Genomic DNA, 18,560 nt, shown 5'->3' with positions numbered 1-18,560 from the left:
TATCCTCAGACATTCTCGGCATTTGCTGTCGAGGAGAAGAGGGAACAGCTGGGGTAGCCCCCGCCTACCCACTCGCTCGACAGTCCATGCCCCCTTATGCCCTGCTCTGTGTCTGCACTGTGGGCAGGCAGGGTTATTAATACCCCTGTGAGTAAGTTAGACAGGAAGACCCAGGTTAGCACACCCACCGATCGGTGCCTCTCAAACCTAGGGGGTGGCTGACCCTCTACCCAGTGGCACATACCAGCCCTCTGCCCGGGACTTTCAGTTTCTACAAACTGCTCTCGTTCTTTTAGTCTTTTGGGCAAGAAAAAAAACCCATTGCAGACTAAAAAGACATGGTTTGCATTAAGGGAGAACACAACTTCTTTATCTTCTTTATCCAGATGTAATTCTATGTTATCACCTGGCTGTGAGTTGGAGCAGAGGTGACAGGTTGTGGTCAAACTGGGGCAAAGTTGACTTCTGAGGGCCCAGTATCTCCTCTGAGGTGATATACTGCCACCCAGTGGACAACGAGCAGAAAGAACATGTCAAATGCAGGTTTTGGCCTCGGTTCAGTGCCATTCATGTTTTATTGGTCCCAGTGTTGAACAGTACACTCGCATTCCAGTACACATAGAAATGACTAGAGCTCCATCCCCACCAGAGCTGGGGTGAATATTTGTCAAAAACTGTAGCGTCTGTCTCATCCAGTGGCTGGACTTCCCCACAGAAGACAATGAGAGTTACTGCAGAGTTAAATGTACTGGTGCACTGTGATGAGCAGATTAACTGAAACAAGCTGAAGTTGTGTTGACGCAGTGAACATTTTATCCCCAAACTGGCCTTTAGCAGATGGGGGATCCGGCCTTCTCTCTAAAACTAGTGTTTTACTCTCTTTAGTGTGGCCTTTACTGGATCTAAACAATTCAGATCTTCAAGTAGGAAGAGAATTGAGTTCTCTTCCTACTTGAACATTTCTCATGTTGTCTTTTGTAGAAACCCCCGCTTGTCTGGCTCCAAAACAAAAATCCTGAAGAAACACTGAGATCAGTCAAAGTGCATTTCCTAAGAGCTGAGCTGGATCCAGAGTTCTCTTTGTTTTTCAGGGACTGGTCACAGCTGCAAAAACAAACAGCGAGCTGAGTGACAGAGGACGCAGTTGATGGTGATCCACACGTAGTCACCTGAGTTAAGAAGAGAGGGGAGGGTAAAGGACTGACAGGGGATGAGGGGGAGGAGAGTCCACAGCGAGGTTATAAGTGGTGGCCGTGCTGCAGGGGCTGCCAGTCGGAGGTGTTTTTCTCTGTCCTGATCCCTCACAGAAGGATCTCGCCTCTTCCTCTTCGTTCTATTGACTCTTAGTCAGTTCTCATGTTTTTCTCTTCAACAGATCAGCGGCCTTTTTCCCCATCGAGTCCTTTATGTTGTCCGGATCTGAGCGTAGCGTATTTTAGATCTACAGAGCCAGAATAAGAGGAAGACGGTTAATTGTGAAATAGAAGACGAGAAAATATGAGTGAGTGAGTGAGTGTGTGTGTGTGTGTGTAAAGCACTATACAGAGTACCTGGGTGTCTTCTCTGAACTCTGTCTGGCTTGAGAGGCACTCTTAAATTGTGCCTCCAGCCTGGAGTAGATTCCCCCTGCAGGCTGCAATAACACACACACACACACACACACACACACACACACACAGTCCAGACCAAAAACAATCATCAGGACACCAGGCAGCTGTAACAACTAGGGAAACAGGTCTGACAGATCAACACTAACATAATGTCAAATCCTGGTCAAACTTGCATTTCCAGCATTGTGATACATCATTCTGCATGCATACCTATCAACACGCGCACACACACACACCTCTTTAGTGTCCTTAGATTTGCTCTGTTCCTGGTCTCCAAACCTCATCTTAGTCAGGTGGCCGACGATCTCCACCATGCGACGCTGGTCTGGTTCATAAAAACAAAAATGCCCAAAAAGAATAAAAACACAACAAGACAGAACTTGATGTACAGTTGGTGAAAATGCAATAATGAAAGAATAAAGTAAGTCTCAGCCTGATTTGAGTGGATGGTACGAAAATGTCATGCCTAAAAATATAAAAGTATTTATAACATTCATTTCCTGTAGAGTCCTCCTTTACCTTCTTCTCTCTGAGCGTCCTGGTTGTAGCGCATGGAGCGAGAGCTGTCCCACTTACTTTTCTGGACGCTCACTCTACAAAAAAAAAAAACAAAAACAAAACACACCACAGGCACCAGTGTAAACCAAAGCTCAGTCAAATATCAAACACAAGTACTGAGAAGCATTCATTTCTTTACCCGTACAGTGTCAGATGCACTCATAATTACTGCAACGGATACCGATATGCGTAAGCATGTGCATGAGGATATTCTAAATGATCGCGTTTGCAGCTGAACTCACGTGAAAGGTGTGTTGTCCCTGGTCTGTGACTGAGGGAAAGAGAATCAGATTTAGAAAACACACCAATGCAGGCTCTAAAGTCACAGTTTGCCATTTAAGTGCAAAATACTGTACTGAGTTATTTGAGTAGAATTAAACAATATAGGGAAAGCAGTGTAGTGTTAACAGAGTGTGTCCAATCAAACAGACTCCAATGTTTCTGGTTGAATCTGCAGTAATAAAGGAAGTTCAGGAACCACAAATAAGCAGCGTACCAGATACGTTTACGGAAATGATGTTCAACTCTGTCTCTTTAAGCAGATGTTTTGGTGTAGTCATGCATTCATTTAGAGAGCAGGTACAAATTCTTTGAAGCTGAATTATTTTGCTTGGATTAACACATTATAAACAATTTCTAGGGTGTATCACTCATTTCATAAGAAATAAAAAGACCCTCTATTATGAAAAGCCAGTTCCATCTCAAAATTTGAGACATTTCCATAATTGACACACTCCGTTACTGACCAACAACATTTGCTATGCTGCTACCTTATACCGTATCATACCTTAAGACCACAGGTTGCATTCTGCAGTATTTTACTCCGCTGAGGAATTTGAATTGAATATGAATGAAATCACTGACTCACTTTCTCGGGTTTGTCTTTGCGTTGGAAGTTTGGAGAGGACATTTGTTTTTTCAGAGGTCTTTGGGCCTTTTTGGCCTTCTTGGCAGCTGGAAAGAGAAAAACAGAAAACATGACGAATATGCCTACGGCCTCTGATGCCACCTGCTGGCCAAACTCAGCACCTGCTCTCTTTTCCAGCCTTGAAAATCTAAGGGCTAGAAAAACGAAATGATAAAAATAGATGTGATGGAAATGTAGCGTGAGGGTGGAACAGCGCCCGTACGCTATAAATAGAGCAACGTTTCATCATGTGTCCTCGCTTTCATCATCTACACCAGGACAGTGACTCGGTAATGAAGGGAAGTTGCTATCGGCACTGCAAGGGCCAAAGGAACCAAAATTCACTGATACATTAAATGCAAATAAACATGACATTTATTGTGAGGTTAAGGGTGATTAGCCACACTAAATCAGACCCTGAAGGCATCACATGTTACGTGATAAGAGGCAGTCCAAGTGATGCAACATGTTTACTTCTATCATTAATTCTTTTGATTTTCACCTCTCACGGCACTCTCAATCTTCAGATAACAACATGAAAAACTATAAGAAAAACAACTACGTATGTATAATCTTAGTATGACTATAAAAAGTAACAATTCTTCAATTCACCCATTTGCCATAACTACAAAGTGCCTGGAAATGTCTTTTGGAATTCATGTGATTAGCCATAAGGATGCTCTCCCCGTCACTTCAGAAATAACCGTTATGACTTTCAATCACAGCCCACTGATAAAGACAGTTTTTGTGATTCCACACAATCAACCATATACACTGCAATTAAACTGTCATTACAGTACAAAACTGTGGTTATAATAGTAATGACAAGTACAGTTATGAGCCTGAGCATGAGTTATGAGCATTTTAATTATGAAAATATAACCAGGACAACTTATGAGTATCACAAACTATCACTAACAATTTTCATCCATTTCCATCTTTTTCTTCCTCTAACTGTTAAACCACTACTGAAAAGAACTGAGGGTCAAAGACTGATTGTGATTGTTATTATGGAACAAATCTTGTGTCTAATCAGTCTGTCCCCAACTGGACAAACTCTGCAGCGCTGAAATGACCAGCTGATTATTCATTTAGTTGAACACAAAGTGAATTTAGTTGTTTTCGTTTAATGTTGATGATGAATCATTTTAGTCATTTATTGGGGAAAAATACCAAAAGATTAGCTTGCTCGTCTATATTTCATCTACTATGAAATTAAACTTTAGTGTAATTTGACTGCTGAAAAGTATAACATATAAAAAAAATTCTCCCCTAAAACTACAAATCCTCCATTTTACTTTTCTGTTTGTGTATGAGATGCAACGTGTGACTTTACCTTACTTGGTTATCTTTAGATGTGCAAGTGGGCATATTTTTGAAGCTAGCTTTTTCTACTTCCTGTCTAAGCTAAACTAACCATGTCCTGGCTCCAGCTGTGTACTAAATGCACGGACATAGAACGGTCTCAATGTTCTCATCTAATTAATGGAAGGAAAATTAACAAGTGTACAAAATGAACCATCCCTTGAAAAATTTGAATGATGAAATAAGTGTGGCTCAAATCAAAGCTGCAGGTACCAAAGGGGAGGCATTTACCACAACCAAGACTTTTATCACTCAGTATTTCTGCCTGATGGCAAACACCAAAAAATGTGGTTCCAACAACAGCATCCAAATCAGAATGAATATTTAACAAAATAACGCAGGTGTTATCTGTGACAAAAAGCTAGACTGTTACTCCACCTTGTTTCTTGGACAGCTCCTCTTCATCCCCCACCTCATCTTCAGTGACCTCTGACCCCGTGGTGTACTCCTCATCCTCTGACAGGAGAGACTGCTGCCTCTGCGAGGTCACAGACATTACCACCCAGCTGCGAGGGCACCCTCAATCTTTGATCTAACAAAGGATCTCACTAAAAGCACCATCTACAGTTCCCTTTGCATACACATGCATGTGTCTGCAGCTCTGAATATGGCTGCCTAACAAAATGATCAATACCAGAATAGAATCAGATACTGTGTAATGAAGGAAATAAGGAAAAGGTCCTACCAGTTGCAGACTCCAGTTTTTCAAAAGGGAAAACTGGTTAAAAAGAGAAAACTGAGGTCAGAAGCAGAAAATGGACAGAGGGAGACACACAGGTAAAAGAGAAGAAGCAGACAGAGAGAAAGAAAATGAGAATGAGAGACTGAGAGAGAGAGGGAGACTTACAGTGCTGCCGTCTCCTCTCAGAGGTCCAAGGAGTGTTGGCTCCAAGAGCACATCACAGTCCTGAACCTTTTCTGCACTGGATGGACTCTCCTCCGGACTGACACACAGACACGTTATCAGAAAACTGTATTTCCTTGGACTTCTCAAAACATGTGCTTATTTAAAACAATGAGACACACACACACACACACACACACACACACACACACACACACACACACACACACACACACACACACACACACACACACACACACACACACACTGCCAGAAAAAGACTAATCTTGAAATGATCCACGGACTCATGCTCACCCGTCTGCAGGTGGTGTGTTCGACAAACACACTGCGTCTCTGTGCAGCAGCAGGTCATTCAGGACCCTGGTCTGGGCTGAGGTTACCTCATCACAGTTCTCCTCATCGGGTACGTTCACTATGTGGTCTCGCATCTTACAGCCCTGAACACACAGACACACACACTCAACTTTATCAGGATTTCCTCTTCTTAGTAGAATCGTAGACAGCAAAGGCAGCAGCAGATTGAAGCAGCACAAGAAAACTCCAAATGTTCAGGACTTTCAGAGCCAGCAATTACGTCAAAGTAAACTCAACGGCCTCCTCTTACCATTCGTGTAGACATTTAGGAATGTGCTGCAAACTGCAAGTCCTGTTTGGCACGGTTTTATTTTCCGGCCATGAGCAGCAATGCAACTCAACACAGCTGAGCAACATGAGGCAAAACTGGACAGCAAGTGTGAATCTTTAATGCTTTGCAATGGCAGGTTGCAGTGTGTTTCAGCCTCAGATATCTGCTTGTGCACTGAATGTCTGGGTTGGTCAAGGGACATTAAAGATGTTGGAATGGTAGGATGACAAGCAATGAACTGAATTAATCTTGTGTTAATGTTAGTAATAAGAATGCTCTTTACTTTTCAGTTTCTACTGTCCTTTCTTTGTTTTACATTTTTATTTCTTGGTTACAAAGGAAATGTAGTGGAAAATAATGAAAGAAGAGTTCTATTCTGTAGTAAGCACAACGCCACGTCACTGAACCACTATTACAAAAGAGCATGTAATAACAAGACACACTGTTAAACTCGTAGGTTACACTGTTCGTCCTTTGTCACACAGCCTTTGTGCTTTGTGTTATGTGTGTCAGGATGAACTGCGAGCTGTATTTATTCATTCTCTGTGGCCATAGAGGACTAACAGGGGTCAGTGGCTATCCCAGCTGGAGGAGGATGGAGGGCATGGAACCAAAAGTAGAAAGGGTTAAATTAAATATTGACAGGGCAGCCATTACTCAATCCACCTGTTTGATTTGCCATTTTAGGGGGAATGCGAAAGCAAACATGGTTTGATTCATCTAACAACTAAATATTCATTAGTAACCAAGTAGATTGCTGTTTTGGTTAAGAGCTGTTATAAAGGTTTTGATCAAACATTAGTAATCTGGCAACTTTTCAATTCATTTGTGGTTCCCTTTTATGCTCTTGTTGCACTATCACACTACAGTCAGCATTATTACACAACAGGGATAAAGTAAGTGAGTGTGTGTATGTGGGTCCGTGCCTTGGGAATACCAGTGGGGTCAAAGCGGAGAACCCTCTGGTTGCAGCAGGGGTAGATTCCTGCGCCATGCAAGCCTTTCTCGGCACCCAGGCCGGGGTACAGCACACTGTCTGGGTGGTACTTGCAGTGGGTCAGCTCCGCACACACAAACACCTGCACACACACACACACACACACACACACGCACATGAAGTATTTGATGAATATGTCAGGTTCATAGAATCCCCAGTGAATCCATTAACTTTTCCTCATTTGATCACATGTGCAATACATATATGTGAAGTCTCTCGCGCATGCATGCACACACACACACACACACACACACACACACACACACACACACACACACACACACACACACACACACACACACACACACACACACAAACACAGACACAGACACACACAAACACACACTAACCTGTTGGCATCTGGAACAGGTGAGGTAGTTGACGGTACCCCAGATTCTCCAGTAGACCAGGACCCAGGACTTGAACTCCTCATACAGACCAGTGATGTATTCATGCACATCCCAGCTCTTCTGTCTGCAAATGCACACAAACACACACACACACACACACACACACACACACACACACACACACACACACACACACACACACACACCGCACACACACATACACACACACACACACACACACACACACACACACACACACAAATATAAAGAATAATAATAAAGAATTGTTACTACCCCTTGAAAATACAGGAACTATGATTATGTGAATCTTGTCCTGGTACACTGCTGTGAAACAGAGTCATAATGACTGGCTGCTATAATACCTAGTGTGTGTGTAGATGATCTCTCCTTGGGTGTCAATGTTGATTTTCCCTGGCACACAAGAAATCTTCCTCTCTGTGTCTTTGGTCAGCATTTTAAGGCACAGACCACACCTGGGATTGAACACACATATGACAAATAATGACAACATGAAAAATGAAGGTAACTGAAAAAAATGCTGCTAATATTTATGAACTCTCAAACATGCCAGAGCATGAGCAAATTAACTAATTAATGCTGTTGCTACGCAGTGACAAAAACCCGTCTGAGGGAAACTCTGCTTGGAGGAACTAAGAAGCTAACTGCTCCTACCCACCTGTAGAGAGTGGAGGCGTTCCCCGGTGAATCTCTGTTTTGATAGATGGGATCAAAGAGACGCTCAATTTTCTTCTGGAACAATTTGCTTTCAAGGTGAAAGGAAATAAAGGAAGAGAGAGAAAAATCCAACATTGTTTGCTGTTGCATTGATGCCGTCACGAACATAAAAGTATATTTTGTGAGGAATTCAATCACTGAATTTGTAAGACCCGAGGCCTGACTCTCCACACAGCACTGTCAGATCAGCTAGTTGCTGCCACTAAGATGCTTTGAGGACTGAAATAATAATTTGTCCCGGGAATCTAACATCAGCCCAGGCCAGTCTCCACATATTCCTAACAGACAACATACACAGTACTTTAACCATTTTGTTGACACATTTGTTCTGTTAACTGTTTATACTAGTAACATATCTTTCAGTTGTAGTGCTACACACAAAAACTGCTTCAAAAAAAGCTTAAAAATAGCTGAAGAATAGCCACGTGTGTGTGTGTTCAGTTTCAAGTGTGAGTCAATTGTACTTCATATATTCATATAATTTGTAATTTGTAAATAGTAATGTGTGTGATTTGTACACTTTGATGATTTAGGTACATTGCCATGGTAACACTGTTGTACTTTTACTTAAGGATTTTGATTGCAGGAGTTTAAACTTCTAATGGAGTATTTTACATTGTTGCACTGGTACTTTTACTTCAGTAAAAGGCTCTGAATACTTCTTACACAACTGTAATCAAAAATAGAATCAAATTGGGGAAGGATAGTTGTGATATCATGATGTGCTCGTGGAAGCCCCATTAGTATGTTCTTTTAACACTAACCATGTCCCTTGCCCATACATATCTGTAACATATCTACAATTTAGCAGCATTTGCCTGCACTTTCCTCCAAGGCTTTTCTCCTTTTAATGTGCTCCATCTCAGCTCCACCTTTTCTCTCTCTCTCCTCTTCTCTCTTTCTCCCGCGTTGTCCATTTTTCTCCACACTGGTCGGCCAAGCACAGTCCACACAGTGACTGACTGTCGTGTTGACTGTTTACACTTGCATCTTACCTCTTGAACTTGTCTTTTTTGTCCCTGATGTCGTCTGCCTCATTGTGGTTGAAGAGCTCGGCGATGCGTGTTGCCAGGTTGCTGTTGATGCAGTTCATGTTGCAGGGTGTAGCCACGATGGCACTCATGTGTTTGTGGCAGTACTGGATACACTCCTCCACCTGAACATGGACAAAGATATACCACTTAATAGGAGCCTTTCACAAGGACTGTAATTTTCATTTCTATGATCCTATGTACACAAACACTATTAGAACACTGCTGCTACATTGTTAGCTCCTCTTACAGTGCCTAAATGAGTATAGCAAGTACTTTCTGAATAACTTTAACTTTATTTCTAAATAACCCCTGGAGGCAAAAGAACATCTACATTCTTAACATCCATGCAACATCAACTTAACAAAGATTATCTATGGGCCTCTTGTTTTCCCTGACTTAGGTGAAGTAATTAGTTGCAAAACATAAAATTATTGGTATCATAGTGTAAATGTAAATAGAAAAATTCGCAAAAACCTTTCCCACCATTCAATTTCAACACTCTAAATAGCAATGTAAGTTCTCTGCGTTGCATCCGAAAAACAAGGAGCCCATAGCACATCACCACACCTAGCATCACACTTCACAACACTTACTAACGTATCCATCTTCAAGAACTCGGAGGAGATCAGGATTGAGATCACATTGCTGGGCTCTGTAACCGACAGACACCACATGACCAACCAAGCAACCCTCACAACCAACAAACAGCACAGAACACACAGCCAGTGACCCACATTCAACGCACACCACATTCAGTGACAAAATAATCAAACACTGATTTACACTAACAGGTGGTGTATGTGACAGCTCAGGCATTCCAACGTGGAATAACAGTATATCAATTATTGTTTTACAGTTCTTCCGGGGATTTTACCGAGCCGGGGTTTGTCCTTGTTTCCCTCTCCTGCAGAGTTCCTCCTGACGTAGTTCATGAGCCAGTCAAAGATCTGCACGTCACAGTGAACAGAGATGTCCACCTCTTCCCATCTCTGGGGGTCCACAGACAAGTACTCAGCAAAGTAACGCATCTCTTTAACCAGAAGATCTCTGGGACATGTGAAGTCCTGCTTCAGGTTCTTGGTCTCATCACACACATGGATGACCATGTTGGGACTATAGGAAAAAGTTTATAGCCATTATTTGCAAAAATGGACCAGTCAATAAAACTTTCCACTGAAGAAAACTACATAAAACTGCAAACTTTTTACAGCTGCATTTCCACTCTACAGGGGGTGAGTATCGCTTTAAGATCTGTATGTGCAGCGAGCCACACTTTCATTGATGTTAGCTGGCTTCACTACAATGGGAAACAGGACTGTGTAAAAACTGAGGATGAGTTACTACAACTTACTCTCGTGGCTTCTGAGGTCTGTCATCCTCCTCTGCTGATACTCTTTTCTCTTTCTTCTCCACAGCACCAGCCCTTCCTGAGAACGTCGATTTGGAGCCTGGTGACACCAGCAGAAAAAATGGAAACATGCTCTGAACACATTTATCAAAAAACAGCAACCGTCAGTACCATAGCTACACATTTTCTTGCACTGATGTACATTTTAACAAAGTATTTTACTGCTCTAAAATACTCGATTGTTCCAGTAGTCTATTTTTTCTACTAGCCTGAGGACTTTTCTACTAATAAAGTGATCTGAGCCTGAGCTACACAAAAAAGTATTCATTCAACTTAATTCAACTTAAACTTATATTATTGCCGAGAGGAAGCTAAGCTGTAATAGCAAAAATAAGATAACAATGTCAAGAAAAGAAAGTAAACAAAGTTTTTTTTATCTGCACTACTCATGGTGGCACTGACTAACCTGTAACTTTGCCTGTGCTCTGGCTGCTACCCGTCTCCATCTCCCCAGTGCCCAGCAGTGTGGACAGGCAGTCTGAAGGGGAGGTACCTCCTTCTGTCAGGGCATTACATTGGTTGTCCACATGAGGAAAACCCCCCGTGTTTTTCAGCTCTTCAAATCGACGGGCACACTGCAAGATCACATCAGTGCCAGGAAATTATTCCTCATCAACAAGTCAGGCCTAATGTTACTGCATCATGGAATGACTGGTGAATGGGACTGGGAAGATAGAGGGGTGGATGGATGGAAGCATTCATAGTTACCTCCTTGGGAGTGAATCCTGGAACTAGCTTGGCTACATTGTCCCAGTTTATGGGCTGGGGTACTCCCCACAGAGAGCCCAGCACCATGTCCAAAACTAGGACGTTGTTGTCATAGGGGAAGTTGTTGTTGTCCGAGCAGAAGCGGCTCATCTCTACAGAGACAGAGAGACAAGAAACAAGTGGCAGTAAGTCAACAATGAATGCCTCTATCTACCTGATCCTGATACCCAAATTAGAACTGTGAAGCAAACTAGAACCAAGTGACTGGTCAATCGCTAGAAAATTAATTGGCAACAATCTTGATAATCGTTTAAGACATTTTTCTAGCAAGAATGCTGAACAGTCTCTGATTCCAACTTCTCAAGTGGCAGGATTTGATACTTTTCGTTGTCTTATGTGATAGTAATCTGAATATTTTTGGGTTTTGGACTGCTGGTTGGGTGAAAAGAAGGGGTTAAGGACGATGTGATGGACCTTTTCCTCCATTTTCTGACATTTTATAGCAATAATGAAAATAATTGTTAGTCCAAATCATTAATGAGCTCTACCCCAACTGAAATTATCATTACATTATTATTTGTGAGGTATGGCATCAATATTGATTCATGAGTACAAACTCGTCACAACTGAGAATGTAGCAAGTGAAGGGTAATCATTCTTACATCACTTCAGCCAGCTTCCATAAAGTTTATTCATATTTCTATACTAACCTTAACCTACAAATGGTAAACTCACATATTTCACATACACATTACAATACGTAGTCTCTAATTAAACTAAATTGTGCGTGAATTGATTCTGTTTGGTGACTAATGGTTGTGTAATGCGTCATTCACTAATAGTCAAAGTTATTATGATTTTCAATCGCTTAATACATCCCAGGTCATAACAACCAGAGGGCTCTGCGTAGATTCACTCAGGGCTAATGTTAGCAGCCGAAAACGAGGTACAGTTTTCGTGCGTTTTACATACATCTGCTGATACAGGAGTAGGATTTAAATTCATCAGTAGTCTCAACAGAGTAATGATGCTAGCGCAGGCCGGGTCCCTCTGTCCTCCTGCTCCATCAACATCCTATGCTTTTAGGTCAAATTAAATCAGATGGCTCTCTGTACATAAATCAAGCAGCAACAAGGAGAAAAAATTGTTTACATACTTATTTGGTTCCAGAGATATTCCTCCCCGTCGTCTCGTACAGTGAACTAAGCTGGTGCCTGTTTTATGTCATCGTGTATGGATGATGCTGATGCTGCGGTCTTCTCCTATCGGCTAGCTGCATCCATTGCTACTGCTAGCTAACTTTGCGGGACAGGATCTGCTGCCTTCAGGTACTACTGGTAAACCCCTAATCACAAGCCCATAACATGCGTCACGACGGACAATGATGCGGTCAGTCGCATAGTATTGCTCAGTTGTTGTTTTGTGCTGCCTTCTTATCCAAATTAGGCGAATTACTTGTTAGGTTGCGATGTCAGGATAAATTGTATGGTTTATACCCATGAACAATTTGCTCACTTTTAAATAAGTTGTCAAGTCTTGCACAAGTATTGTGAATAAAGCAGCTATTTGACCAATTCTGTAAGATATTTAAGAAAAAGTAGATCTTGACTTTAGGGTCCCTCTGTCAAACTACTATTTACTAAAGCTCAATTCTATCCATACACTCGAGTACTTCCGATAGTCCTTCAAGGCAACATTAGCTTTAATCACCTAGCATATCAGCTAGCTAAGTAAGTACGTACTAGTACTTAGGTTTTTGTATATTTTTAAACCCAGTAGCACGGGAATCGTGTTATCGACAGGCTGCACTGTCAAAATACAAACTCAGCGGCCAAGTCCTAAAATAATTTACACGCTTTTTGTATTGTTCCGTCGTTATCTACAACGGTGAATCGTCCCCGTTGTCGCACTGCACCAGCTTAGGCATTCTGTTGCCTAGAGACAGTGGCCGTAAATCTAGTGTTTTGCCATAAATCCTCCTTAGACTTTTGAAAAAACTAATTTAGTACAATGAAAAAAAAAATCATTATTATTAGTAGTATTATACATATTAACTAAATAAGCTCTTGGCGTTTAGATTAGCTCTTACTTAACTCTTTAGATGTGTCTGATGTGACAACCCTTCTATAAAATATATGCCCACCCACGCACATATGTATGTGATAAAGATATTACACAGTGGACAAAAATATTTTGAAAAATATTTATTTTCAAAATAATTATATTAAATATTTACAAATTTATTTCCTTAGAACTGTTGAAAATGTGCAAAATTAGCCCCTTCCCATCCCAAATGAATCCAATTCCATTTGCTTCACAAGAAAGACATTACAGTGGACCAAGCAGCCTACAAGTGAGGGCCATGACCAAACACAAGGTTACATTATTACAGTATCAAACAAAACACCTTGGATTTGTTCTTGAACTGTCATACAGGTGATATATCAGTGCACTTCATTAACTTAGACATTGATATCATTTCTGTTATTGAACAATCGCAAGACATGACATCTTGTATCTGACAAGATCTTAAGAACAGCAGTGTACCATATTTAGAGAATACACAATACTTTCTCATACAAGCTCTGACTAAAGTCATTTAAAAGGCAAACACACTGGCTCCAAACAAAACAGTAAAAACCATTTTGACCAATAACTTTATCAGAAGGTCCAGATTGTGTTAGATGATTTGAATCATTACAGATGAGTCTAGGAACTACTTCGAGCAATTCTTGATGAGGTCCATGGTGCTTCCCTAATTATCTATTGTAGGATGATTATTAGTCAAGCTTCAGAGTTAAACATTGCAAACAAGTACTGACTGAGCAAACCGATGTTATGAGCACCCGCAGACCTGCATGCATAGATATGCACACATGCACAAACATCACAGGTCTGTCTTCTCAGGGATGTTTAGGACTGTGCTTGGGGGCACACTGGAGTTGGATGTCCCCAGACTGAAGGAAGCTGGTGTTTCTCTGTACACTGACTCTAGCAGCTCCTCTGAGGAAGCTGGGGTGGAGGCTGAACCAAGGCCTGGGATAAAGCCTTGGGCAGGATTCGGTTGTGGGTGTGCAGCCGAGGGTGTCTGGGAGGCCTGTGTGTTCCCTTGCTGGACCTGGGAAAGCCTCTCCACCTCTGCGTGCTTACGGCCTCTCCTCTTACCAAGGACCTTGACATAGTTGGCTGGGACAAGCCCTGTGGTCTGACCATCCACGCTGGCCAGCAGCCAGCCACGCACCCTGGGCTGTTGCTCTACACACAGGAGACAATAAAAGGTCTGAGCTCATCAACATGGAGGAATTTTTGGTCACTCTAAGTTAATCAGAGGGACTGTGCCTTCACAACTTTCACTTTGCAAAAAACACTAGTTTATGGTTGCAAGGCCTGACTTGCTCCTCCATTACTGACAGTTTGATGATGAAAGCTTGACTCAAAAGATGAACTTTTAAAGGCTGTTTGATTGATATCGGTGCAATATACACATTGCACTTACATGGACAGGAGAACACACTCGTAATGTTTCGGAAGCTCTCATTGTTACCATGGCACCAACCACTCTTTCTAGCATCTAACATTTACACATAAATACAGTGCAATAATAAAATTAAGAAAATAACCTCCACCTATGAAGACAATATTACTTTCACATTCTCACCAAAAACAATAAATGAAAAGTAAACACTTGATATACAGTTATTTAAAATAGAGGATGTCGCCATTTACCATTCTAAGTGTTATCTATTATAAAACAAGGTAACAAGAAATCTACCAAAATATTCTAGGCCGGTCATAAAACAGTGTAATAAAATCATGGTATATAATGATATCGATAATATATTGTGTGCCATGATCATTTTTTTGGAAAATCAACTCACAACTTTTAATGGATAAAATAACCAGACCAGAGATCTGGTTATTTTAATAGTAACATTGATGTAAAAATCATACCAAATGCCAATGTTGCCGTAAAATGTGTTCACTGATTTGCAACCCTGAACATAAAGGCCTAGTTCATCCAGGATTGTTAAATCATTTTTCTGTGAGGGAAACGTGAGGGCAGAAAACAATAGTCGGCAGTCATTAAGGAGCTCTCACCTTTAGGGGCGAGGTTGAGCATGTCTCCCGCCCGCACAGAAATCTCCTCCTCAGATGCAGCTGAAAAGTCGTACTCTGCTCTGGCGACTACATGGTCATCCTCTCCGCTGGCCCAGTTAGTGGCTAAATAAAGAAACATGAAACATCTTCACTCGTTATAGTTGGGAGTAAAAGACTGGCTACATACACTAGTGCTATGACATTCGCTGCCTTCTCTGGTATTTAATGTCTTTTCACTAATCTCTGGAGGAATATTTTAATTTGTCTTTCAAGCAAAAACAGATAACATCAGCTACTACTTGCTGCCTTGGGTATAACTGATGTAGGTCTCTAATATTTCCTAACTAGTTTCCCAGTTATCAGTGAAGGTTGTCTAACTGATACTTTCTAGAGCAGTGGTTCTCAACTGTCTGCCACTGAACCACAAGATGGTGCAAGTTTTCTTTGCAAGTAACTAGTAAAGCCAGCAGTCATTGTGATTGACTGGGAAAAAAACCCCTGCGGAGTCTTGGGCCTTAATGGCTCATGTTGAGAGCTGCTGATCTAAAGTACAAAAAAGCCCCAAAAAAGGCTGTTACAGGTTTGACCCCGAGTTTGTGGAGAGGGGACCGCACCTGAACTTAACAATTTCTGTGTATAAAAATGTCGAAAGTCACTATCCTTTCTGCAAGTACATAATCTTGAATGTACTGTAAGTCTCACCATTTTCTTCAGAGCAAGGGCTGGAGCTTAGCAGTTTCCAGATGAGGTAGGGTCCACCCAGGACTACAGCAAAAAACAGAAAGATAGGCCAGGATTTGACAGTCTGATCCTCCATCCCAGTCCCATACCCTCTGGATGCACTAGTAGCTAGGGCATCAGTAGCACTGTCTGCCCATAAATCCTCAACTTCAGTCTCTGACCTCCGCCCAAGCAGCCTCTGTAACCGTCGGTAGAGGTAACGCAAGGTGCGTACCAGAGCAAAGGCTGAAAGGACCCGCGTTAAGTGTGTACGCAGCCGTGTTAGGTGGTTGGCTACGTCCAGCACGGCACGAAAACTGTTATACACAGCAGAGAAGGTGGCATCCAGCATCATGCTAACTGAGGTAAAGGCCTGGACAATGCTCTCAATGGACTGGAAGGCACCGCGGCTGCTCTCCTCCGCCTGCTGCACAAACCTACTGGGGGCAACATCTTCCGTGTGGGAGAAGCGGCTGTACCCTCCCAGGCCATAGCCACCACTGTAGCTGTAGGGGCTGTAGCCACCATAGATAGAGCTCCCATAGGGGCTGTAAGAAGGGGGGAAAGAGCTGTAGGATGGACGGTAGGACTGCTGGACGGGACGAGGGGGCACTGGGGGTGCCATCCTGGTCAGGACAGGAGGGCCGGCAGAAGTGGAGGGGCCTGGAGCTGGTACAAAATCTGCAGACCTATTTGATGAAAAAGGTCAAGATAGGAGAAAATTAAAAACTTTTTTGGTGACCTGACATATTTTATGTGTGTGTGTACATATATATATATGCATATACATACTACTACTATATGCTTGGTATTTTTGTAGTTATAAGAGATATTTGAATTAGCTAAGGGCCTGATGATAAGCTAAAACTACAGCAGGCATTAGGTTCATTCTTCTGTGTTAATACCTGGATACTTAAAACAGCACTTTGGCGTTTCTCGAACAATGGTACACATTGAAAATAAGATTCTTCAAACCCGGTCAAAACGTTATTGGTATGAAACTGCTTGCAATTACAAAAACTACGGTAACCTCAAATGAATCTGGTGCCTCATATTTAACAGTAAACAGAAGAGACTATGGCAGTAACAAGAGAATTAAATACAGTTTTATTCGACTTTGTATTGAATATCGTATGGAAAATTAATGAATGGTTATTAAGAATTATTACTCGGTTTCTTTTAATGCACTATGTGGTGTTTGCATTCAGTAATGGGCAAGGTAACAAATAAGCGGGGGAATCATAGGTGGAGTGTGGCGAGAAACACTACGTGAACCGGTAAAGGACACATGACAGGGCCCCGTTGGGCCTAGTTCGTAAATGAGCCATGGTAGAAGTAAAAGTCTTCAAATAGCTAACTGAGAAACGTGAATACGATGGGTAAATTGGTTATTTTCCCATCTGGTTATTTGCTGAATAATAACTTTTGTCGCTGTCTTAAGATTTTTGGTTTCTCATGCAACAGCCTTAGTATTAGCTAGCTTGCGACAACAGCAAGACAACTGTAGCCAGTAAACACAAAACAGGTCTTACGACGGCGAGATAGCTAACGCGGCTAAAGCGCGTTTACCTGTAATTTACAGGTGCAGTCATTGCCCCTGGAATGCGTCTTTCCCATGGCTTTGGTGGAGGCTGTGAATTCATCGCGAAATATATGTTCACAAAGTCTAGAAAGACTGCGGAACCTGTACCCCTGACTGTTTCTCCTGCTGCCTTCCCGTGCTCCTTGTAATTTCCTACTTCTGTTATTGCAACGCATGGGTATGTAGGTGGGTTCTATAGCCCTAATGGGAGTATAAATGACGTTAAACAATATTTGAGTTATGTAGTACATATCGTTTTTGTCTGTTAAATGTTGGCACTGCTTCCGCGATGTTTATCTCCAAACAGACGCAATGGGTTTTGCAGTGTCCTAAGGAATATCCATAAGTGAAACGTTCCACGACAGCTCCTAAAGGCACCAACTGTGCTGTCAGAACTGTTATGGCCAGACCGGAACGACTGGTAGAAGTTAGATTTAGCTCCTATATCGTAGCCTGTGTACATCTATCTAAAGCATTAGTCACTGTAATTCATTTCTTTATTTTTATATTTTGTCACTGCTTAAACCACCCCCCCAAATCTATTAAACAACCCTGCATGTTTTTCCACATACGGCTAGTATGGCCTGGGCCGTAAAGCAAACTGCACTTCTCCCCTCCGTCCAGCAGAGGGCGATGTAACTCATCAGAAAAGAAATCCCTACACCTCTACAGCCTACAACAATACAGACACGAGGGAATTTCCCTCCCCCGTGGTGCACCGAGGTTATACAAAGAACGAGGATCTTCGTTAGTCTCTCTCCAAGTGCAGTCACGCTGACAACAGTCATTTTGAATTCCAAGAGTGACTTGCCTGTAGAGAAACATTAACACTAATCAACATGCACTAGGAATTTCAGATATGAAATTCAGGCTGAACGAACAGACCGCGGTTACCAAGTAAACATGACACACAATACTGCTGTCCTCGGACTAATGCCTCCTCATGAGAGATAGCGTGGTGCATGATTAACCTAATT

At 42.0% G+C, this 18,560-nt stretch overlaps 2 protein-coding genes across 3 annotated transcripts; both read right to left on the bottom strand.

The window, feature by feature from the left end:
* Positions 1 to 554: 554 nt before the first annotated feature.
* kiaa1841 (KIAA1841 ortholog) lies at positions 555 to 13,106 on the bottom strand. 2 transcript variants are annotated; one of them, XM_040138340.1, is made up of 21 exons: positions 12,340 to 13,106; positions 11,184 to 11,335; positions 10,882 to 11,050; positions 10,419 to 10,515; positions 9,942 to 10,180; positions 9,661 to 9,719; positions 9,029 to 9,189; positions 7,975 to 8,061; positions 7,661 to 7,771; positions 7,278 to 7,401; positions 6,857 to 7,009; positions 5,600 to 5,742; positions 5,288 to 5,384; positions 5,126 to 5,158; positions 4,819 to 4,918; positions 3,037 to 3,122; positions 2,411 to 2,439; positions 2,130 to 2,203; positions 1,847 to 1,935; positions 1,551 to 1,633; positions 555 to 1,441 (listed from the first exon to the last, which is right to left on the bottom strand). In XM_040138340.1, the coding sequence occupies exons 2-21, from the start codon at positions 11,331 to 11,333 to the stop codon at positions 1,405 to 1,407; spliced, it is 2,121 nt and encodes a 706-aa protein (XP_039994274.1). In that variant the 5' UTR covers positions 11,334 to 11,335; positions 12,340 to 13,106; the 3' UTR covers positions 555 to 1,404. The 2 variants fall into 2 exon arrangements, with proteins under 2 accessions (XP_039994274.1, XP_039994275.1); XM_040138341.1 differs by lacking the exon at positions 5,126 to 5,158.
* A 325-nt stretch (positions 13,107 to 13,431) lies between these two features.
* On the bottom strand, positions 13,432 to 18,007 carry pex13 (peroxisomal biogenesis factor 13). The gene is made up of 4 exons (XM_040140202.1): positions 17,571 to 18,007; positions 15,984 to 16,690; positions 15,282 to 15,404; positions 13,432 to 14,438 (listed from the first exon to the last, which is right to left on the bottom strand). Exons 1-4 carry the CDS (start codon positions 17,642 to 17,644, stop codon positions 14,071 to 14,073), a joined length of 1,272 nt encoding a protein of 423 aa, XP_039996136.1. The 5' UTR covers positions 17,645 to 18,007; the 3' UTR covers positions 13,432 to 14,070.
* Positions 18,008 to 18,560: the final 553 nt, after the last annotated feature.

This window comes from Xiphias gladius, chromosome 11 (assembly GCF_016859285.1).
Source record: "Xiphias gladius isolate SHS-SW01 ecotype Sanya breed wild chromosome 11, ASM1685928v1, whole genome shotgun sequence".
Classification (NCBI taxonomy): domain Eukaryota; kingdom Metazoa; phylum Chordata; class Actinopteri; order Istiophoriformes; family Xiphiidae; genus Xiphias; species Xiphias gladius.
Note: the sequence above shows the minus strand (reverse complement) of the source record. Positions and strands in the feature narration are given on the sequence as shown.

Coding starts and splice junctions, on each gene's coding strand:
- kiaa1841 (XM_040138340.1), bottom strand. CDS start 11,333: ATGAGCCGCTTCTGCTCGGACAACAACAACTTCCCCTATGACAACAAC. Junction 10,516..10,881: donor GAGCACAGGCAAAGTTACAG/GTTAGTCAGTGC, acceptor TGGTGTCACCAG/GCTCCAAATCGACGTTCTCA. Junction 7,010..7,277: donor CCTGTTCCAGATGCCAACAG/GTTAGTGTGTGT, acceptor GTGTGTGTGCAG/GTGTTTGTGTGTGCGGAGCT.
- pex13 (XM_040140202.1), bottom strand. CDS start 17,644: ATGAATTCACAGCCTCCACCAAAGCCATGGGAAAGACGCATTCCAGGG. Junction 15,405..15,983: donor CCCTTGCTCTGAAGAAAATG/GTGAGACTTACA, acceptor TTCTTTATTTAG/CCACTAACTGGGCCAGCGGA. Junction 14,439..15,281: donor GCTCAACCTCGCCCCTAAAG/GTGAGAGCTCCT, acceptor TCCTGTGTGTAG/AGCAACAGCCCAGGGTGCGT.